Genomic DNA, 24,428 nt, shown 5'->3' on the forward strand with positions numbered 1-24,428 from the left:
TTTTTCATGAAAACATTTAACATACCCCCCCATGGTTATGAATAACTAAGGACAAACAAACGGGACAGTCAATAAGTCCTGCAATGATGGAAATCGCTGGGTCGTTACAATATTGTAGCGTTGAGCGTGCTGTAGGTTCTACCAGGATACAGTGCAGCTGGGACAACGCAACACGTTCCCCCATAAGTGCAGTTAAGGACACGTGCATATTCATGTCCACTTAATGTTTGAGTCCAGCTGCAGTAGTACAATTAGTGGAAAAACAGCACATTTTTTAAATTATACTATTTTATGCTCGCACTTTTTTGCAGAGGGAGAACATTGATTTAGCCAGTGCAGTAAGTGTCTCAGAGAGCTGTTTAAAAGTTTTGCGCAGCCTGAGAAAGGATGAAAGGTTAGTTCTATGAGTACTTTTTGAAAGTTGAAAATCGTGCTAATGAACTGAATCTGCAAATGCCAACATTCAGGAAAAAGTGCTCAACAAAAACACTGGAACATTTTTATGGGACAGCCAGAAACCTACGTTTATTAACCTTTGCAAGAGAAATAAGTGAGATCGACAGACAATTTAATGAGAAAAGTACAGAAATACTCCAAGCCGTGTCCTTGAAAACTGAAAACCTGAAAACTGTTAATATACTAAAGGGAAAGTACTTGTGAAGCTGAATCAAGAATTTCAATGCAGTTCCTGAAATGCAGTACGATTTATTTGTACACCACATTGAGCCTATTTTTAACACTCAGGAATCGGACAATGCAATGTCTTTGCTCATGAAGGTCTGTAAAGAACACGACCTGGGACTGTATCCTGATGTACTGTACCTACTGGTGCTTTTGGCCATGCTACCTGTTACAATTGCAACTGCAGAAAGATGTTTCAGTGTTAAAAAGCTCCACAGCGTATGGCCTTTCATTGAAATGGCAAGTGTAATGCTATTTATTTATATAACCATATCAACACACCGCCTGCACACTCGCACACACACACACATATATATAGTTTAATGTGCCCCCTCCAATAGCGGTCAAATTTGTATTCTGCGCACACCCCTGGGCACCCCCCTAATAACCTCGTCGCGGCCCCCCAGGGGGGCGCGGCCCACAGTTTGAAAACCTCCAATACCATTGGATTTGGAACTACCTGGTTTCTTAATTTTTCAATTTTTTTTTTTTTTTATTGTACTGGAACCAGGATGTTTTTCATCTTCATGGAGGCACCAAACCCTTCACAGAGGTCTTACTACAGCATTACATTTCTCATGTTCATGAATTCCAGTGCCTGGTACAACTAAATTCCAAGTGCTACAATAGAGCAATGAGCAGGGAGCTATAACATATGCAAATTAAAGAGCTTTCAGTTACAATTACAGCTGCTTTCTACCACTCCAAAGATTAGTCCTGATGATCAGTGACTGTGCACGTGATTGCTGCTGGATTGCTAGATGGTCAGGTGAAATCAATCCCACACTCTGTGCAAGCTTATGAAGAGAAGGACTAACCTGTTCAGACAGGGGGCTGCCGTACTTCTTGGACATTCGTTTCCTCATCGTCTCTTTCACAGACTTCACTTTCTTACCAAGAGATAACCGGGATGTGGTGGGAGACTTCACTACTTCCTTGTATATTGCCTCCTGTATTGCACAGAATCAAAGAGCAAGGTTACTTCTTGAATATTAAGCCTTACAGTTTTCTATACATTTAAAAAAAAACAGAACTCTCAAGCCTGCCAATATAATGACCATACTCACTGTTTGTTCAGAGCCATTGTTTACGATTTGAAGTGATCGATTTGTCAAATCAAACCCTCCAAAGCTACAGGTTCTCTGGAAACGAGAGCAACCGTTTTGTTAAAACAAAACCAATGGATCACCACACATTTAACAATTAACACCCTTGAAAATAAAGTGTGATATAGCACCATGATTCATGCCATGTAAAATGGAAGTGACTTTGTGTCAGTTCTATGTGATGTTTCATTTTGATTGGTTTCACGCCAATTCAGTTTTACAAGTAAACAAATACCCAAGATTAATAATGTACACAGCACACCGATAGTGAGAAATGGTAAAACAAGAGAAGGGTCTTATACAACTCAATAGTTATCTTTTTTAAAGCCATTTCCTCTAATTGGTGGCCTCTGTGGTTACCAAGTAAATATATTTTGACAAACTACAAATCTTTATAAACATCACATTCTATGACAGTTTATAATGGCTTTTACAACTTTGAATACATTAGGAAGTCTCTACTTTGTAGGAGGACTTTGTACTGAGTTGATGGTTAAATTGTTGCTGTCTTCTCCAAACTTTCTCCAGTCCACGGAATAACACAGCAGACTTGAAAATAATGACAGCAGATAAAAGGTCATCCTATTTGAGTTGGTTTTGCCGTCTGGGAAACTAAAAATAAGCACTTGACTCTAAGGCCTCTATCTGACATTCCAAAATGTAAAGATGGAATTGGAGAAGCTCTGAGCCAGCAGCAATATACACTTAGTTTAATGCTAACTAAATCTTCCATTTTTAAAAAAGCTGCTTTTCGAATTGTACACAATGACAATGTTTTCCATAGAATTTAGTACCGTGAAACAAAAACACTGCAACAGCACTGACAAAACAGCATTGAGTCTGCAAATGGAACAACATTTGATATTCAATGGAATGGTCATGCATGTGTTATGAAAATAAGATTTTAAATATTGAGAAAAAAAAAAATCTGCATCAGTAAATTCATGCAAATTTTTGTAGGTAAAATAGAAAACAAGAACAAAAAAATTATAAAAATGAATGACTTGGCAAAAAAAAGTGACCACTTCTACTGAATACAACAAGGGCATTTCAGTTTCCTCAAAGTTGCAGAATAAAAAGCCCACTCTCAATACCTTGGTATAAATGATGAACAGTGATTGTGAAAGTAGAAGAGTTTCTATTGTTTGGTCTACACTGATTTCCATCAGGAGTTTAACAGAGATAAAAGATAGCGGGGTAAAAAACCAAAATAAAAAACCAAAATATAAAAAAGCATGTACAAGTAAACAACTGCCTCATTAGCCCAGCCTGATTCCATGCACAGAAATTAATCATAAATCTACAGAAGCACCTGGGGCAGCTTATCTAACATCAATAGCTCTAATTTTCTGCTTCAATAACAGTACTTTTCATGATCTAACTACCTCTAATTAGCATTTTCTGCAATATGGTTTTTATGCATAAACAGCTATCTGAAAAACTTTACCCAAAACATCAACCAAGGTTTACAGATGAGAGCACAATGAGGCCAGATAACTTGGTCGTTGGTCACAAAATGCATTTTGGGCTTGAGCTATATTGGCTTCCTTGAACAACCACACACCAAGTTGTTGAAATCATCAACTGGAAATTTAAGTTCCGTGTCCTTGCTTACCTCTGGGACTGGATTCAAGCTGGCTAAGGGGCTCACATGGGTTTAAGTGGCCAGTGATTATTTTGACTGAAACTCCTGGGTCAAAACCAATATTTTGGCCAGGATGTCTGGGGGCTGCCTATGCCCCCCAAAGCTTGTACATGCTCTCCGGTGCATTCGGAGCCATTTTTGGACCACTTTCTGAAGAAAATTTGAACTTAACTTTGTAGAAAAAGAAATTCAGAAATTACTTCTTACAACTTGATAAAATCACACGAGGCTAGTTAACAAACATTGTTTTTGAAAACTTATCAACCCTTTTACATGTATGCCCATTTCACGTATTACTTTTATAAAACCTCAGCTGCAAATATAATATACAATATCTGCTTAAAATAAAAATAAATAATAAAAAAAATCTTTTGCATTAACAGTTTATTTAACTGTATAATAACAAAAATCTAAATTATACTCAGTATAGATAAGCTCTGGATCTGTAACCTTTCGTATTCAGTAACGCAAAGTCAGTTTTTGGTATCTATAGGTGAGTGTTTCATTCTAAAAGCAGTACAATTCGGTATTTTAATCAATGTCAGAATTTTGTGTCTCAATCATAGGCGCCTAACTTTGTTAAAAATGGGGGGCAAATGAAAGGATTAACACCTGAGTGTAGAAAGGGACATTTATTATTTTTATTTTACAATTAAGAAGCTCTAAGAAACCAAGCAAACCTTGCTGCTGTGAAGCCAACAAAATTGGGCAAAGTTTCAGCATACAATCTTCAATATATACTCACTGAGCACACATTCATTCCAAATACATGCAAGTAACACCAAATGGCACAACCAGTACCAATGGCATCTCTGCACAGTGCTACACCAAGAATTCCCACTTGTAGTTTATTAAAGGAAAGTGTTAAACAAACAAAGAAAATCAAGTACACTGCTGTTTTGGATGTAAGTATTCCCTAATTAAGACAGCTGAAATTACTTGCCATGTCAGAAGCACTTGATTACTATATAAAACATTGACTTCATTCTGCTGAATAACACTATTTCAACAGTATAAACTTAGTTGCAGGACAGACCAGTCAATAGTTGTTTCTTGTTTTATACCATTAAAATGGTCTTATTCCTGAAGAAATAGTGTCTCTGCCTTTGTGCTTGCTTCGAAATATGGTCCACTGATTTACAGGGCAAAGTTTGCCCAAAATAAAATAACTTAAAACAACAATGTAACTGCTGCTAGTCATTTCTTGCTAGTTTTAAAATCTACATTTTTTACTTTAAATATTGGGGTAAGTTTTGCACTTGTTTCGGATCAGGTACATTATTTTATATCTTTAACAAGGGCTGACAGTGCGCAGAACGACGGGGGAGAATAATATAAACAATAATACTTTAATTACCTTACGACTTCAGGTACGTGCCTTTAAATTAAGATGACACTGGCTGCGAAATAAGGACTGCGACTATTGTCATCTTTGATACACAAATAAGCTTACTTGACTTGAAAAACATCTTAAACGATGCAAGCAATTTCCTACTTGGTTTGATGGAATGAGTCATCACCTAGACAACAAGTTGCACTATGAAAGCTGAAAATGTATTTCAATAAAGAACAAGTTATTTTGAAATACCACTGCTTCAGATTATTACTAGCGCTTAATAACAGTAACAACCGTTTAAAGGCAAAATTATAGCAAAACACAGAATAACAGTGTGTATACACTGAGCAAAAAAAAGTAGAGGGACAAAATATAGTTTGCCTCCCCTGTGCCCTATGGGTTAGGCGCCTAAGGTCTCAATCAAGTTACAGTGCAACGAGAAAAAATATAAATAGAAAACTCTAAAAGTATAATATACTATAATATATATATATATATATATATTTTTTTTTTTTTTTTTTTACATGATAAATATATACCCAACCCCCCAAAATCTGTTTTTTTTTTGGCACTTCTACACAAATCATAGGAATGGACCTGAGAGAGGCCATTTTGACGGAATTCCATCTACAGATGGAAAACTTTCACCCATGGGCTCGATATGTTGAGTTCAAGCTATCTCAGTCCTGCTCTGGTTAGACATTGGTTCACATCATGAAAACAACTTTTACAACTGTCAAATCAGTTACACTGACATAGAACCTGTACTTGTGCATTGCTATACAGTATGTCAGGGCACTTCTCAGTAAACAACTAACTAGTTTGGCCTGAATACAATGTAAAAGCAAAGAAAATAAATAAATAAATACTGTTTAAGTGTGAGCACCCAACACAGAACCTAAAGAAACAATTATTCTGCAACCTTGTAAGAAAATGAAAAGCCACACTAATTAGAGGGGATGGGTGGGACCCCCTCACAGACTCACAGACTTCTGCTGAATGCGCAAGAGCACCCTTTTCGTGCAACGGTCCACGGTTGCCGCCCACTTCCTGTCAGCCTCCCCCTCTTCCTCTAGCAGGCAGCGCCGGAGGTCATGCCGGTCAGCTTTGCTCAGTGTCCTGTCCGCCACCGGCCGTACCAGCTCGGACCAGTTCAAGTGTCCATAGAGGCTCCTTTCCACCACGTAGGTGATGTTAAACTCACTAACAGCTGTCCGACCCCTCAGCTTGCGGTTAGGAAAGCCGCAGCCCATGCTTCCGCTGCCATTCCCCTTAGCTTTCTCCCGGAAGAGCTGGAGGTCGTTGTGAGCTAGGGAGGGCAAAGGCACGTGCCTTGAATAGGAGTAGGTGTCCATTTTCTTGAGACGCACCTGCTTCTTGACGTTCTGAATTTCCTCTAGGGACACCAGCAAGCGGTGCCGGGGCCTGGTCATGCCATAAAAGCCGTAAATGCTCTTGCTACTTACCCCATGGTTTATCGGGCTCAAGGCCTTCCTCATCTCGCCATCTGTCATGGAGCGAGACACCTTCTGAACCTGGTCCTCCTCGCCACAACCCTCTACTCCAGAGGAAAAGGAAGAGCCACTTCCAGATTTCTTGGACGGCCGGATAAGGGCATGACTGCTGCTGGACTTGCCAAAGGTCTTGACCAGCTTGTGGCCCGACCAGGTGTCCAGGCTGCTGGAGGATGGCGAGGTAGTCAGGCTGCATGAGTCCTCCTCTAGGGAGAGCTGGTGCAGGGGAGATAAGGAATCCTCCTGTGGGAGATGGGGTTTCTTCTGCACCCCAGTGTAGAGCGCAGAGCTGGACTCACACGTGGGGGAGCCCTCAAAACACAGATCTGCACAAAAAGAACACATCAAAACTGAGCCATGGTCTTGTGTCTCTCACGCTGTATATTTCCAGATTATTAATTTCATATGATGACATAAATGTGAGTTGAATAATTTTATTAACACTTAATTTGCCTTCAAAATTCCACCTCCCAAAAAAAATAATACAAACGGAATGTATTTATTAAGGGAGGGCAAACTTTACTATGTTTGTATGTGTAAAAATTATTCAATGCTTGAATTGAACACAACCATTGTTTACCTAATTAAAAAAAGCATGCTTTTACAGTAACAGCTCGTTCAGTGTGAAACTAAGTGAGTTGTTCCCTTTCTAGTACAGTTCCCCATACCTTCTGTGCTGGGCTTTTTCATTTCTTCCACTTTAATCAGTTTCTTTCTCACTCTGCGGGTGGAATTCACCAGCTTGTGCAACCGCTTAAACTTCACTGACTCTTCTGTTTCATCATCAGACTGCTCTCGGGACTGAAAGACGAGCAGAGGCAAGGCATAAGTATGAAGGAACCAAGGAGAAATGAGAGAGTGAAATACAGTACCAAACATCTAAGGCGAAAACATGAAGACATGTATGTAATAAAACAATACAATACATTTCAATGAAAACATGAGTTGATTTTTTTTATGCCAAAGAACAACCTATTCCAGAGCATAAACATAAACATTCTTTGGGAAAAATTACAAATTGCACTCTGCCTGACACATAATAGTAATGAATAATAGTATATCTATATATTTAAGCAGTGCATATAATTAGTCAGGATTATTCTAGTTAGGCTTAGAAACCCTGTCGCAGCATAGTGCTATTTTTATGTTCAATCTTAGTGTATGGTACTATGCCAAGGGGGATGTATATGTTGGGAAATACAAACAGTACAGTAAAAGGTTCTGAATGGTCCTTGTATGGGTATCTGTCACACTCAGGTGGCTTTCACAAAGTCAAAGACCAGCCATACGAAGGCAGCTCTGAGTAGTATGATAGTATTGTGCATTCAGGACCATTAATTTATGACAGCAAAAGCATTCCTGGTAGAAAAGTTGCAGTAAATCCCTTGACATTTTTATTAATTTGCTTGAAACGATGCAATGATGTGTGTTGTAGTCACAGTAAAGCCAGACAACCTTTCATTTTAGTACTGTAATACAAGCATAATGATCAAGCAGTTGGAATTGTGAATATCTGCAGCACAGGAATCAGTGTCCTTGTACAGAAGCAATATGGGAAATAGGCTTTTCATTTCTTCTCTATAATATGGTGTAACAGACGTGAATAGGTGTAGCATTCCAGTGATGGAATGGCCTTGATATTTATCTTCTCACTGTTTGTATTGTCATTGATGTCTACATTGAATGGCTAGAACACAAACACAAAAAACAGAGAATTAACAGAATGTGAGCAAATCTAATACCACATGTGTGGCACAATATCAATTTTCTGCCATTTATATAAAGTGCTCTCTGGCATGAGTCTTGTAATATCTTGTACGGTATTTTGCACTAGTTTTGTCACATTTCCTCTGAGCCAGCGCTCTATAGAAGAAAAATGCAGAGCCCATAATTCAATTTTCTTTTATTTTTTGTAATTACATTTTTATTAAACAAGTTGAAAAAAGCAAGCACTGTCCCATCCCACCCCACCCACCTCACAATTCATTTTCTTTTAAACTGTAATATACCATCAGTGGCATCTGTTTAACAAAGCAGGCAGATTATTAATCTTTAGGTTTATTATATCGACTTTTTACAAACTTTTATAACTATTAAACACATTCAGAAGATTCATGATAAACTCACTCAAGCTAACCACTGCACTTTAATATAGAATATACTTCATTGAATAGTTTATGTTTTTATAATAGTATAGTCCTAAAATCACATGGCTGTAAATATACAGTGTAAGTTAAATAAGTTAAAACGTGTATTGTTATTACTATTACAAAATAACAAATACATTATATAGTGGTCCACTATGGTCCATTATGAAAAGCGCTATATAAATATAAAGATATTACTCTATATTATATATTTATTAATAGTCACTTCATTATTACTTGTGAAAAGCATGCATTCTAAATCACATGTGACACTAGTAGCCACATTGTTTTGAGACACAAAATTAAGCTGACCCCCCCCAATACAACTTTCTGTTAGATCTGGCACAGACTCTGATAGTACTGTACAAAACTAGATCACTGAATGTATCATCAACTCGAGGTCTAATCTACATGAAACTTTTGCTAATTTCTGTCTATGGAGCCATGCTGGTGACCCATATGGCTCGAATTTTAATAATTTTGGCAAGGGCTGAAGTAATTCTGTGATTCAGTGTTTTTTTTCCTCTGGTTTCCATAGAAACATTGCACCATATCGCAGACAGCTGGCTCTGCTGTTCGAGCCATAACACATTGACTAAGTCAGTGCACAGTGTTAAAGAGGAGTTAAAGAGATAGTGGGCCTTTTTGTTTCGCTGGAAGAAAGCAAAGAGCAAGCCCATGGGATAGGTTTCCTTTTATGGTGGAATGCATGAAATATTTCTGTTGCATATCAAGTCATCTTCATCCCCAGTTCATGAAAGTTGCTGGTGGCAGCAGTGCAGGGTCCTAACAGACCTTGCCTTACCGGTGTACTTCAGACCCACCTCTAGAAATATCCTAGAAGTAAAGCGGTATTCTGCCTTTTTGCCAGTCCAACCCCACCCTCTATGTTCTTTAATGCTATGTTTCTGTAACTCTCCTAGAAAACCGGTGTTGGGACGCACCATTAGTTTCATAAAGTCCACACCATGAACTGGAATTATCCTTTAGGTGCCATGGAATTTAACTAACGGGTCCCAAAAAGCTTTGAGCTTTGTTTTCTTGTGCATAGAAAGCCTTTAATTTATATCTTTCAAAGTCACTCAAAGAGTAAACTTGTGAGCAATGTGTCATTTTGTCTAGAACATTCAGAGCAGTCCCATTTAATAAAATATGTGTTAGCCATTGAATGGGGAAATGGCCTCCACTAAGAAACTGACAAAAGATGTTCTGTTCCGTATGTCTTCCAGAGAACATTGCTCTGAACAGAAATATAAAAAAAAATATCTGAGCCGATGCGTAACTCCTGTGAGACTAAAAAAGAACTAGTCAAAATTGATTTATGAGTATGGACATGTTAATAAAAATGTCAGAATCGCAATAGATATAGCAAGAATACGTTCAACAAAACACAAAGCTAGGGAAAGTCATGCGTTGTGTTTTAAACCATACAGCTGGTTCAGTAACACTTTAACACTGCAAACTACTGTGTTTTTAACATCTTAAAGTAAAACACAGATACACTAAACTGCAATGCTCGTATCACTGACTGTTTTAAACAACGATTTGAAGAGTTGATATTGTTTATTAGATCATTGCTATAAAGAAACACTTAAAAAGAAAAAAATGATTTTAAAACTGAGCAAATCAGTACCAATGGGATATCCAGTTTCTTTCATACATTAGCACACAACAGGAAACTGAATGCACAGAACATTCTTTAGATTCATGTTTTAAAACTAAAATTCCCATAACAATACACTTATAATACACACATACATACAACAAAAATACAATGTTACTTTTTTATTTCACAACAGATTTCCATGTCTACATTTGTAATCATTGTGCACAAACTACCTCAAACGAAATACTATTATATATTTTCTAATACATTTTTGTTTTATATATAAACCACTGCAAATGTTGGCATTAATTAAACGTTTTTTTGTTCAGTGTATAAAAAGAACAGTTACAAGACAGTCCTTAAAACTTACCGGTTTCTGCATTTAGTAGGATTTAGTTTTTATAATTTTCCAGACAGCTTATCTCATATTTCACTCCTAATAACTATAATCTAGAGTTAGGACCTGAATTAACCCTTCTGAAAACAACTCTTGCTCAGTAACTTGTACATGTAGTGCATTGGCACCAAAACAGATTTATATCCTTGAACTGGACAAAAAAAAAAATCACAACAGACTGGCCTGCTGCACAACTTGTAATGACTCAGATTGTCAGCTTGCTGCAAATGTTCTATTCAAGAGCAGAGAAAAGGAGTGCTGTACATCGCAAACAATCCGGGTTTTCACTGGCAAAGGCTATCTGACCTCTTGCTGTCCTCTATATCCTCAATTACTGTCAGAGGAATTTTAGCAATAGAGAAAAAAAATCTGCAGAGAACCTTTCCTAGCCAAGATGAGGTCTGGTCCTGGAACACTAAGGGAGTTGCAGACTCAGTCACAAGCTTAAACACACACAATTTAACTGTTAAGAGGAGGTAGACTTTTTAGAGAAATGACTTCTTTCTATTTTAAAGAATACAACCGTTTCTTACAGCTACATTAACCTGGGGCTGAAAAACTCAAATTTTCAGCCTTTCAGAAAGTGTTCTCAAAACTTGTGGGTTTTGTTAAGTCTGCACTATTCTTCAAAGCTTCTGCTAATTTCCCTTTTTCTTCATCAGCTTCAAGAAAAGGTCCTGGAAGCAACTTGTGGTCCTGGAAGCCACAGAGAATATAAATGCACCTCAGCTTTTAACATACGCTACAGTAGATAATCCTATTGAGTGTGTGGCCATCTCTAAGGTTAACTGAAGTAGTGACCCCCCAAAAAAGATGCATTTGATTTGATAGATTCTTGGTAAAACACTAATTTAATCATTACCCACCCCCCCCCCTCCTCCAACACACAGTTTTAGAAAATCAAAGTTGGTTTCACAGGTTTTCAATAAACATCTGCATGTTATTTATTTTATTAAGTACTTTCACTCAGGAGTTTCAGATGGTTGCTATTACATGGTAATTCTGAGACCTACATCTGTCAGATACACATTCCTATTGCTTTTTATAATATACCGTATCTCCATGTCCCTCCTCCCCTCCCGATACACACACCCAGGGGCAACTACTATCCCCCTTTCTGTGGAATGCCACCCCTACATTATACAATAAAGCAGCGTGAACGGAGAAAACTTTCACAATTCTGTCATTGGGGGCATGGCGTCAATACACTAGTGATCACAGCTGTAGAATCTAATTCTATTTTAACAGATTGAACAGCATCTTGAGAATACTAAAGGATTTTAGTGTACATGATTAAAACACAGTAGAAGAAACAGGATTTAACTACTATGGTCCTTAACTACATGGACTATATCAGGGTTAACAGGGTTCAGCTTGGGCTGCCAACTCGACTTTTTCGGGGGGGGGGGGGATATAATCATTTTTGTATTTATTTAGTATAATTTATTCAAATATGTACCAGTCATATTGCATTGAAGTAAAGCCAACACTTACCACAGCATGCTATACTGTAAATCACAAATGGAAAGATGAGTGTCTGGCAACCACAAGAAAGGAAGCGAGGACCGTGACTACATTCACTCTTTCAGCACCCATCTTCTTCTATATTCACTACATTTCAATCTGTCCTGTATGATAGTAAAGCCATGAAAACAATGCTCAAGGATCACCTTTGATACAGTACACTGAATCCTGAAATAGTAAAATATTCTTATCAATGGCTAGTAGTGATAGCAGGAATGTCTGGCATCAATTGATTCTGTTTAAATAACCACGATGTGGACATCCTGTGATTTTTTTATGTTTGTTTTTCTTTCTTTTTTTTACAATTGTGTTCAGCCACTGCGACACACAACCCAAAGCATAGCCCCTCATCATGTTTCAGCAAAGCTGACATCTAAAAAGACTTGCTGCATCCACAGCAGAGCAGTGTTTTGGGCTCTGAATTGCTTCTGGTTCACAATAGAGTGAGTTAATGCATTGAGTGGTATGAATAGCTAGTGGTGCAAAAACCCTATGCTTGGATGAGGGCCCCTGTGAAGGTTGTGGCACAGTACATTAAAATCATTTTGGGTGGGTAATTGTCACAAAGACGGCCGGAGTGGGTGGCGTCAGACCAGATGCAGGAAATAAACACACAGACAGAGACTTGGGGTTTGGTGAAGCTGAGCGAATGTTTTCGCTCAGCATTTAATAACAGAACAGAAAATAAAAGGTGTGAACAGACAAAAACACTGGACACGGCACTTCACGCCAAAACAAAGAGACAAACAAAACGGACTATACAGTAAACAGACACACAAACAAACACGGTGAGTTTTAAATAAACAAGTATCGTGCTGGTCCTACCAGCACGTAATAGCAATTGATATTTTAAACTTATTTCTCCTTCTCTCTCTCACCCGTTCTCCACTCTCGAACACCCAACCCCGACTGAAAGAAACGTGCATCTATATATACTGTTGTGCTGGGATTCAATTACTAATTAATAATTCACTTGAATCCCAGCACGTGAATTAATTCTGTGCAACCCCGTGCTCACATATTACATTTAATCAGCACGTGAAGTGATTTGTGCTCTCCTCGTGCCTAAATACAAATCTACCTTTTTAAATCCCCGTGAAACACAGACCCGTTTATATCCCGTGTACCAATCTCTATACACCAACATTAACACACGCACGCAACATACAACATATAACACATAACACACAAATGCACACAGGGGCGGGGCGCATTGCCACAGTAATGTACAGAAGCTGTACTCCTTTAAGAAAGGCATGCTGGGATATCAACTGAGCCCATGTCAGCTGACAGCAGAAGACTAATGGGAGAAGCAGATCTGAGGAGGAGGAGGAGGATGAAGAAGAGAGTTTGGAGAGACACGAGCCAAACTTTTAAAATAAATCTGTGTGACTCCAATACTAGGTACCAATAGGCACTGTAACATTTGTTCAAGTTTATCTATTATGAAAAGCTATTTTATTGAGGTTACTGTTTAACACTTGGTACGGTATGCACACAAAAACTGGTATATATAAAAATATTGACCAACAGTGCAAAGATCATGAAAAAAACCTGGTATTTCAATGTGTTATTTTAAAATATGCGGTTGGTGTTATGTTTCCTTCTTGCACGTTGGGGCTACAGATCATCAAAATGCAGGTTTCGCACGTCATAGGGTGTCAATAATTACACAACAAAAAAAATCTTAAAAATGCAGTGCTTATTTAAATTATTTTAGAAAATGTATATTGTTGAGCTCTCATTAAATAGAAGTTATTTATATCCAAAAATAACAACATTTTAATGAACTACTCAGTCAATGTCAGAATATGATACGTCCGTACTGCAGTTTGTGTTAAAAATGTCTGTACTTTTCATTAATACCGTAATCCAGTATTTTACCACAGTCACCAAAGTGTATTTATTTAATACATTTTTCTATTGCATCTTTGTAATACTGGCTTGATGCAGTAATCTGTTTAACTTTGCACATTCCACATTGGTGTCCAATATTGTTATGTCGGCCGGGTCCATATTGTCTTCATTAAATTCAGAAATTGTTATAAATATTGCTTTTGATTTATTATTACGAAAGACAAGATACCTTTGTACCTACAGTATAGATTTATTTTGTTCAGAAGCAACTTCAGCTACTTGCTCTCTATACAAAATCTGTATTCCATTCATATTCAAATAGCCTAAAGCTGCATCCACACTGGACAGAGCGACGCAAGCGATGCGAGCGAAGTCGCTGAATGTCAATCCACAACAGACGCGACCTGGAAACGATCCAAAAGACTGGAAATAAATACATGACCCCGCCCATGCATTCCTCTTGGACATACTAGAGATGGGCTGTCCCATTAAAAAACAGGTCTTGTTTGGTTATCACCCTGACCTCAGGCAACTCCATTGTAAAATAAAGGTTGGACTTGTAAAATCTATAGACGAGTTAATGAACATCCATATATATATTCAAGTTTTATTGTTAACATTATTAGTAGTAATTGTACAGCTGTAATTGTAGTATTTTTTCAGAAGACAGCTGGGCAATAGTAGTATAGTTAAACTGATATTTTCAACAAAATTATTTTATTGTTATAGATTTATATATACAACTTACTGCAATCTCAATTGTGTTTCTTTACAAATTCCTTTGAAATTATTATTATTATTATTATTATTATTATTATTGTTATTATTAAAATCTGTGTTATTATGCGCAGGTCACCACTTGTATTATTATTTACTTTTATTTAGTTTTTCCTTTTAAAACAGTCCAGTGAACTTGACAGAAAATGCTTTACAAATATGGCTCATAATCTTCAAAACTATGTATGAGCTTGATAATGTTGGGATGTGTCACATAGAATACAAACGCATTGCATAGTAAGACCTCTAACATTTTTGTTTGTTTGGTGAATCTCCACAAAACTTTGCTTTATGCTTACGTAAAGACCTTCTTGTCACGGATTTGTGCCACAGAACAATTTAGTGAACAAAACGTTATTTATCATAAAAACCAACAAACAAACCAAAAAAAAAGCCATAGCTTAAAATTAGGTCACATGTTCAAGTTGTGTGAATGCGGGACCTTTTTTGTGTCATTTTTAAAAGCCAGCAAAAGTGCACATTTTTCGTTTAAATACTGCATGTATGCTCTGGTTTATTTGTGCTTATTAATAAACCTATTTTTATGCAACTTGCTAAATGCACCACCTGCAAGCCACCCAGACATTGTCTTTCTTCTGGATGTCTTTGTAGTCGTTCAATTTGCAATCATATAATAATGGATACTGCTGCACCTCATAAATTAACTTTTCTGTTTTGAGGCGTGACTATGGAGTACTTTGTCAGAAACTACAAGCAGACCACTACTAGTCTAACACATGCTTAAACCATGCAAAAATGTGCCAATGCGCCTCGATGACATTGGTGCCCCCTACTACCTTGTAAGTGCCACATACTTCAAAACTAATTGAAAACCCTGTTTCACTCTGCTTTCATTTTGTATTTCAGCCCCCTAAGTATATCAGCTAGGTCTGTGGTCCCACAACACTGTACTGGCATTAATACAAATGCATAACACAAAATCATTGGCGAAGACTATTAAAGTTTATTTTTGATACTATGGTATATTGTATGATCTTATGGAGTGTATAAACAAAACTAAATGTGTCAAATCTTAAAATAAATTTGAAAGAGAACCAAAAGTAGCTTTAACACCACAGACAGTAAATAAAACATGCAAAATAATCCCCTGGCTTCAGCAGGGGTGAGTAAATGTTACTTGGTTCCCTCTAAAACACACAAGCTTTCAATGTAAAAGTGAGCAAACCAACAATAACACAAATTGGACTTCAATTTATGCAGACCTGTTTACAGTTCACTTTCTTACAAACTATGTGTTATGCTCAATGGAGCTCATAAATTTATTTTGGAAATCCAAAAAGATACACAATCTTCATGATTCCATAACTGTATTCTCATGTCTGTTTCTGCAAACTCTGAGCACATAATGAACAAAGTGTTCTGTAGACCCCCATGATAAGTGGTCAATGCAAGGTAACCAAATAAAAAGCTAAACTGAAAAGATATAATCATTAAGAAACCCATGGATGACTCAATAATTTTGTTCACATCATTAACAGAAACACCACTGCACAAAATGTCACACACAAAGACACAGACACACATGTATGTATAGCTATATAAAGTATAGAAGTTTCCTGTCTTTATCTTGTTTTTGTTCTGTCTGCTCTTGAAAAAACCCACAAACCAAATGACAGAATACCAAAGCAGGGTTTTTTTTAAAATTTATTTAAAGTGTGCAATTTAGAAAATGCAGACGAGAAAATGCGGTACTTACATTGCAGTTTGAGGACTCATTTACATTTGGATTGGATCCATCGACCCATTCTGCATTGTCAGTACTGCTGGACTGTCTGCTCTGGGTCTCATACTCCTTCAACTAAGAAGAAGAAGAATTTAAAAGTCTGCTCAAATTCAATTCTTTTCAATAAAGGGAGCCTGCTCAAGGGGTCAGAGAGTTCACACTTCATGCTGTAAAGACAGCAGCATACCGACATCTATCAAACACCACCACCATCACCACAAAATGTAGTCAACTGAACAAAAACAACACTAATATTTATTTTAATAAGCTAAAGTCATTACAGTTACTTTTGGTTGGTTTATCTGTAGAAAAATCCCATGCCAAAATAATGTACACATTTGTCTTTAAAAAGGCACCCTAACTATCCATCAAGGAAATTGTTGAAATCTGCCATGCTGACTTTCCATAAACAAAATGTCCAACCCATGCAAACTGCTGTGGTCAGTAAATTCTTTCATGAACAACATTTTTTGTTGCTCATTACAAATAAAGAACAAACACATTTTCTCTTAAATCTAAACCATTTGTATATAACTATTTTTTTTTTTATTATATAACTCCACACTGTTGTTAAGATTGTTCTCACTATAGCCCAGCTTACAATTTAACTACAATGTAGTTACAAATCAGAATGGGGAAAGGGTATAAAAGTCAGTGGATGAGCCTGAATTTGGAAATCAGGACTTCCGGGCTTCTCAGTGCCAAGCCCGATCCACTAGGCCACGTTCAGGCCACCTCTGGGGAGCCGTTTCTGTTTCTATTATACAATTAAGCAAAGGGATAACTCCTACCCTGGCCAGGGCCTCCTCCACAGTTATCATCTTTTCTTTCACCATCATCATGAGTTGGATCCGCTCTTCATCACTCATTGTGATCTCGCTGGCCACATACCCAATGTCCTCTCCTGCAAATCAACGACAGTAAAGAGAAGGTAGGGGCTATATAGAAAACACAGAGTGCCCAGACACAACGATCAGAAAACTGTACATATAAAACAAGTACATATAAACTAGACCATTTACAAAGCAAATGGCTTGTGCTGCAGAAATAAACTTCCATGCCAGGTACTGCTTCAAGCACATATGGCTGTACCTTTTGAAGTCTGCCGCATGACTCCCTTCTGTGACTTGCGAAAATTCTGCCAGAAAGACTTGTTTTTCTTCTTGCAGTCCCCCTTTCCTTTATCAAACAAAACAAAAAAACAACATGTTAGTCAAAAACTCTTGTGCAAGCATTTCTAGATCAACTACCAGTACGCTTCCTCCAGTACGTGAATGTACCCTAAAGTAGCTGATATACTAAAATAATAGGCATTCACTACAGCTTTGATACACTTGCTTTGATCGTCTTTAATTCACTGCATACAGATTTGATTAAACAATAAAAACATCAGAATGAATGATCAGTTCATCCTGTATTCCTAGGCACTTGTTATTTAATATGAAATGAAAAGGCTTTTTAATAAAAATGGACTCTGATAACTAAAAATGGGAGTTTTTGTGAACAGAAATTGTCATCTGTGTCATTGATATGATCAGAGCTTAAAACAATGTGGCAGGGAAACAGTCACATATTGTAGAAAATCATAGAATAGCAGTGTGGACCAATATTAAGATAATGCACTGTTGTGTATTTCCATAATAAAAGACAGCAGCAAGTAATTCGATGAACCAAACACTTTATTAAAAGAAAACATGTAACTCGAAGTAGTATAAGCTCATTGTAAGGCAGCCATTTTATCCAAAGTTAGGTTATTATCATAACCCTGGTTCCCTGAAATAGAAATTTAACCATTACCTCATGGGTATTTATCCTAAAGACCCTGATCAACTGAATAAGACATATCAAAGCTGCACGTCAGAGCCTGTGACGCAGTCGTACCCGCCCCCAAGGGTATAACTGGACTGCATAAACAGATCCGGTCATCATTTTTCCTTCAAGACTGCTGCAATCATGGATGCAGCGACCTTGAAGGTTAATGGTTACATTTCTATTTCAGGGAACCAGGATTATGATAATAACCTTACGTTCCCTATCAAGTACGAAATGTAATCATTACCTAATGGGTATAAATACCAAAGCTGTCGCAAGGCAGTATTGCAGACCAGCCGGAATGCCACAAGGCTAAGCCAAGGCTACCTTGCTTGTTACCATAAAGAACCCCAGTACAAGTAGCTAGGGCTAAAAAATTGAGGGAGATCTCACCTGTTATGTTGTAAGGGTCGACCCTGAAGCCACCCTCAACACTCTTCTTCCAAATCCAGGGTTTTGTGGATCTATGATATTCAGCCGATAGAACTGCGTAAAAGTATGGGGACTGGCCCACACCGCTGCATCGCAAAATGTCCCTGACAGATGCACCCTGGAATAAAGCCCACGAAGTTGTCATGCCCCTGGTGGAATGGGCAGTGAGCTTTTCTGGAGAGGGCAAGTTGGCTGACTCATAGGCAGCCTTGACTGAGTCCGTAATCCATTTAGACAGCCTATGCTTAGACAGGGCTTTACCATGGGACTTAGCCCCATAACAGACAAAAAATTGTCCCCAACTCTGTGTTCTGTCCACATAATACGTTAGTGCTCACACCGGGCAAAGGGTATGGAGCTGCCACTCCTGTTAGATTGGACAGGAAGCGGGTGGGAAGCCTCCAATTCCACAGTCTGGTTGATGTGGAATGCCGAGATGGTTTCAGCAAAAAAAACAGGATTGGTACGAAGTGTAACCTTTATCCTGGCTTTTGCAAAAATTAAGCAGGCTTTCGCAATCGAAATTGCTGGAATCTCACCCACCCGCTAAGCAAGAAAGCTGCTTTCAACAATAAGTACTTCAGCTCAGCTGAATGCTTGGGCTCAAATAGGGGCTTCATAAGTGCTTCAAGCACCACGTTAAGCCTACAACGAGGTACAATGTCCTTCATAGGCAGCCAAAGCCATCGAGCTCCTTTTAAAAATTGCCCCGCCAGGAAATGAGCTCCTGGGGAGACTGAATTAATTTTGATGACAAGCTGAAATGGCTGCCAAATAGACCTTTAGTGTAGAGGGGGATTTTCCCTCATCAAATAGGACATGTCTGAAAAAAGCCCCACTTGTACCCATACTGGGAACACGTGGATGCTGCTCTTGTATTTTGCAAGGTGTCAATGACCCTGTTAGATAAACCCCGAGATGACTCAAATGTTGCCAGAGCCGAAGACACGATGGGTCGGGATGCAACAATGTCCCCTGCCTGACTGAGCAGGTTGTGGCGTTTAAAACAAGGAGGCAGTGTGGTCCAGTGGTTAAAGTCCAGGGCTTGTAACCAGAAGGTCACCGGTTCAAATCCCACCCTGCCACCGAATGACTCACTGCGTGACCCTGACCTGAGCAAGTCACTTAACCTCCTTGTGCTTGCTCTATCCTGCGGATGAGATGTTAAATCAATGTCCTATAGTAAGTGACTCTGTATATAATGCACAGTTCACAGCGTACCTCTGTAAAGCGCTTTGTGATGGTGGTCCACTATGAATGGCGCTGTATAAAATCGAGGGCCGAGATATATCGAGGGCCGAGATATAGCGAGAGACCCCTAGAAAAACAAATAGGCTAATAACAAATACTGTACAACCACTCCCTCGTTTTATCGCGGGCGTCAGGGTCCAATATAAATCCTCTATGCAACACGCTTTTTCTCATTTTTCGTATAAAAAGCAGCACATTGTTTTAATTCGTACTGTGCAGGGTAATTACTTCTCATCAACTTAAGTCTCCAATTCATTTCATTTAATGAATCTTCCTCTCCTTTCTCAAATGCCCAAACCACGGCATTGAAAGAATCTATTCCCAACACAGGAGGCTTGTTGCTAGGGAGCCAGCGTCACTGCCCTGTGACTTTTGCTAGTGCATTGCTTAAAAAACCGCTTCAGCAAGTAGATATTTAATTTGCTTTGTGTTATTGTGCAATGCGTGTGTATATGATAACAGTACAATATTAATGCTTTGTTTTTAATTTTTCTGTATATTTTAGTTTGTGATGTGCAGTACAAAATAAACCAAACAGTAATTCTAAGTGAAATTGTCTATGTATAGTGCAACTAAGTCATGCGCAGTTAGACTGTAAAAATGGGGAGCCAACTCCAGGACCGCGATATATCCGAATCCACAGTATAGCAAGGGGCGATATAACAAGGGGTGGTTGTATTATTATTATTATTATTATTATTAGAAATCTTTTTGTCCCTGGGAGCCGCTTTACTCTGTGCTTTAGCAGTGTGAGCTGGATGAGAGCCATCACAGCTCCGACAGTTTCTGCGCAACTGAATCACTCCTACTGTTGCAGCAACACTGTACTGGTTATAGCTTTAGCCTCTCTCATAGCTTGTTCAACGTGACGTGCAATCTCCACTTTCTTATCACTCCAGAAGTAAGCGCGCTCGAACCCTCGGTATTGCAGTCTTTTACACGTGTTGATCACATATCATTTCCTCCATTACATTTCCAAATTGGCCGGTACTCGCAAGGTCTCGTAAGGCTGCAACAAAGTGTCTATCGGTTCATCCTGCATTTCTGCACAGTGCTTGAATCTGTATCTCTCTGCTAGTACATTTACTGATGGGAAAAGAATATTTTCAAATGTACAAAAAGCCTTAGAACAGCATGAAGCACCTGCTGAGTTATCCTCTGCTTCGGGAAGTGTATAAATTAGACGCTTTGATGTAAAAGTATTGTTTTTTTTCTCTCTTCTCTCTCGTAGATATCCTCAGTTCTTGTCGCCAATATGTGGTTTATTCCCATAAAAGTCAGCAGCAAGTAATTTGATGAACGAAACACTTTATTAAAAGAAAACAAGTAACGAAGTAGTATAAGCTCTCTGTAAAGCAGCCATTTTATCTAACCCCTCTCTGACGCAGTCCCACGTTCCTATATGGAAGATATCCAGTAGATGGTGCTATACTCATTTTTAGGTATAAGGTTAAGCCACAACATGCACCCTACTCACAATACTTTAATACAAGTTTTGTTAAGTGCTGTTTTTTAATTATATTCAGTCCGTTCATCCTTTTTCAACTTTCAACATTCCTTAAAACATTCCATAAACCATTCTAAATGGTTCTGGATTCAGTATTGTGTGTATTATTATATGTTTTATCTCTTACCAGGCTTTAAATATTTGGGGATATTGCCACCATGCTAACTTTTCAATATTTTATATATGTTTTTGTGACTAATGAGAATTTCATGAATTAAAAAAATATATATCTAACAGCAAGAACATTGTAACAAAAACACAGTTTTTAGAAATGAGCATTTAAAGTTTTAATGTCAAAACATGTTTCTTCATTTACTTTTTTTTTTTTTTGGTGATGATGTTACTGTGCTCTGTCAGAAAAAACAACACTTTGTTGTTTAGAAATCCAATCAAAAGATTACATTAAGACAAAGAACAAAACAAAAATGATTTAAATAGTACCAACCTACTGATCCATCTTCAGAGCTTGACTTGTGAAGGGACAGCCTAAAAAATAATAAATAAATAAATAAATAAATAAATAAAAAGTTACATTTTAATACAAAGGAAGACAGCAACTTTAAATTCTAAGCACATTCTAAGATCATTTTGTTATCCGGTCATTTTTTTAAAATTTGTATTCTTCTTTTGAGTTCAAAACTGAATTACCCCCCTATGCAGCTTTATCTGGTTACAAAACCCCTATCTATCACTACAAAAGAACCATGTGCTAGAAGCCAATCAGAGACAACAGTGGTTAAAAAAAGCATGAAAAAGATCCTGTGCCGAGATCACTGTGACCCTCCCATGAACAATAGGGCTTTTCATACACAAGCCTGACTTACTGCAACTGCAGCACTCACGTGTTACCAACATTTTTGCAAGTCGCCCCCCCCCCCCCCCCCCCCAAACTGCAAAATATGTACTGTAATACTTTAAATTGCTGCTAGATGGCAGTGACACAATCAAGATTGAGGTTATTTAAATGCAAACTGCACGGTTATGCACTGGTTTCAATTCCCAAAAAAGAGCACAATAATTTCAGGCAGGCGGCAGTCTTTTCACAGCTATTGCATTGTTCTTCTATTAACCCTTTCAGGACCAAACGTTTTTCAGTGGCATGCTCCCCAGGACCACCTGTTTTTTGGCTGTAGTTGACTCTCTTATAAAAATGCACTAAAAATCGATTTCTTTACAGTAGCATCTTGGAAATGGTGTCCTTTTTTCAGAACACCATGGGGAACATTATAAAATACTTCAGAAACCATATAAACTTTTCCCTTTTTAACACAATATTTCACATCCTTAGCACCGTACTAAAGCTGGGGATCAGCTAGTCCCCAACTTTGTTCCGCATCTTTTTTCGTTGCAATTGGTACTAACAGTATGCAGCTGGGGATGATCCCGAGATAATACCGTATTAGCTAGTATGCAGCTTAGTACGTAGCTCTGTACTAACTCTGCAAGCTCGTTGCAATTTACCCTAAATGCCTTCTCAGTGACGTCTCACGAAAAAAAAAAAAAACTATCAGGAAGTGAACATCAGTCCCTCCGCTATGCAATGATATGTGTTTCACGCCTGTAAGTCCCTGTAAGTCATCAAAACAAAGTTTTATCGTGTTTACACGATCACGGTCCTAGAAGCCCACATCAGTATGATAGTGTTAACACAATCTCGGTCCTTACAGGGTTAAGATTTCCAACTGCATTCATTGTGCAATGCGTGTTTACTGCTAGTTAAGGTCCCTCTTAACTAGCAGTACCTTGTTAGTGATTGTTTTGTTACATAGTACCTTGTGATATTTTGTTCAAGGAAAATTGAAAAAGGGCTCAATTAGGAAACCATCATTCCTCAGCGGTTATCTTTTCCACTGTTCAGAGGTTGTTGGCAGCTTTTGTGCATATCGAGGGCGCATTCCTCCCTTTTCACTTGCGGCTTTGTTTTTCCTAGCAATTTTCTAGGGATTACTTATGTGATTTGCTAAGCAAATTCTATACTGTTAACTTTTCAAATAGTTGTAAAAACCAGGCAGTCGGGTGATTTGTTTAGCCTGAAAAAAGAAGAAGACTGGATCCATTTGCTGCCAATGTCTTCCCCTCTGCAAACGAATATTCCAAAACACAAACAAAACGAGTCACATCACATTTGGGCTATATATTTCAGTTTTGTTTGTGATACTTAAACTCAGGGATGGTCTAAAACAGTTAAATTCAACTGGATTCTAATGGAATTTCTACTGTACAACCCAAGTCATTGTTCTTCATCAGTTTGTGTCTACAGAAGGCTTTACTGTACTAAAGAACCAGCTAAAATTCTGGTGGTGAGCACATGAAGTTCCCTTTAGATTTCAAAGACAATTTGAATCTGTTGGCCAGACTCAACTCAGCTCTTATATAAACCCATAATTAAACTGGAATTAAGTCCCATGGGGTGAAAAGATAAGTGCCTGAGGGATATGATATTGTGTGAGTAGTTCCTGAGGTGATAGGAGCCTCAAATTATGTCATAATTAGGGGTCTACTTAAATCGTGGTAAATTTACGTATTTTTCGTGGGTAGGTTATGGAATAAAATTAGGATTTCGCTGACATTTCGCAGACTTGTTTAAACATTAAATAAACCTAAGTAGATAATATTTCAGAGCACTATAAAAGCCTAACAACAGTGGTACTTGCTTCCTTACTAAAACAGAGTGCTGTCATTTGTTAAAGGCGAGCATGCAACATCCCCCAGCAGTTGCTGACAACATTCTCTGTCTGGTGTGGACTTGCCCATACATTGGGACTGCATGTTCTGCATCCACTGAATTGGTTAGAAGTGTAAGACAAATCTTAAGGCTAATTTATACAGATGTGGAAATCGATTAGAAACAGTCCCAAAAGTCAGTTACCCAAGGGCTACTGGCATACTTTAATAAAGGCAATATATGCAGCACGTTCGTTGTCATGTTATTTGTCCCATCCAATATTTATTTTATTAGTACCGAGTCAAAACAAAAAAAAAATGCCTATTTGTATCTAAAATTCTAACTGTGTTAAAAAGTAAGCAGCAGGTTGTTTGAAGTGAGGTGGCTGTGCTAGATCGTAACCGTAGTACTGATTTAACTGGGCTAC

At 38.1% G+C, this 24,428-nt stretch overlaps 1 protein-coding gene across 7 annotated transcripts in view; it reads right to left on the minus strand.

Annotated features, from left to right (window-relative positions):
• LOC117402243 (SAM and SH3 domain-containing protein 1-like) overlaps window positions 1-24,428 on the minus strand; it is a 373,068-nt gene that overhangs the window by 20,713 nt on the left and 327,927 nt on the right. For 5 of the 7 annotated variants that reach the window (XM_059024109.1, XM_059024112.1, XM_059024115.1 and 2 more), the window contains exons 5-12: window positions 21,782-21,822; window positions 17,427-17,513; window positions 17,126-17,238; window positions 16,308-16,409; window positions 6,951-7,083; window positions 5,755-6,608; window positions 1,749-1,823; window positions 1,500-1,631 (exon numbers count right to left, since the gene is read on the minus strand). In XM_059024109.1, the coding sequence (XP_058880092.1) occupies window positions 1,500-1,631; window positions 1,749-1,823; window positions 5,755-6,608; window positions 6,951-7,083; window positions 16,308-16,409; window positions 17,126-17,238; window positions 17,427-17,513; window positions 21,782-21,822 (1,537 nt within the window). The remainder of the gene's footprint in view (window positions 1-1,499; window positions 1,632-1,748; window positions 1,824-5,754; window positions 6,609-6,950; window positions 7,084-16,307; window positions 16,410-17,125; window positions 17,239-17,426; window positions 17,514-21,781; window positions 21,823-24,428) is intronic. The other 2 variants (XM_059024113.1, XM_059024110.1) reach the window with 2 other exon arrangements.

This window comes from Acipenser ruthenus, chromosome 5, assembly GCF_902713425.1.
Source record: "Acipenser ruthenus chromosome 5, fAciRut3.2 maternal haplotype, whole genome shotgun sequence".
NCBI lineage: Eukaryota > Metazoa > Chordata > Actinopteri > Acipenseriformes > Acipenseridae > Acipenser > Acipenser ruthenus.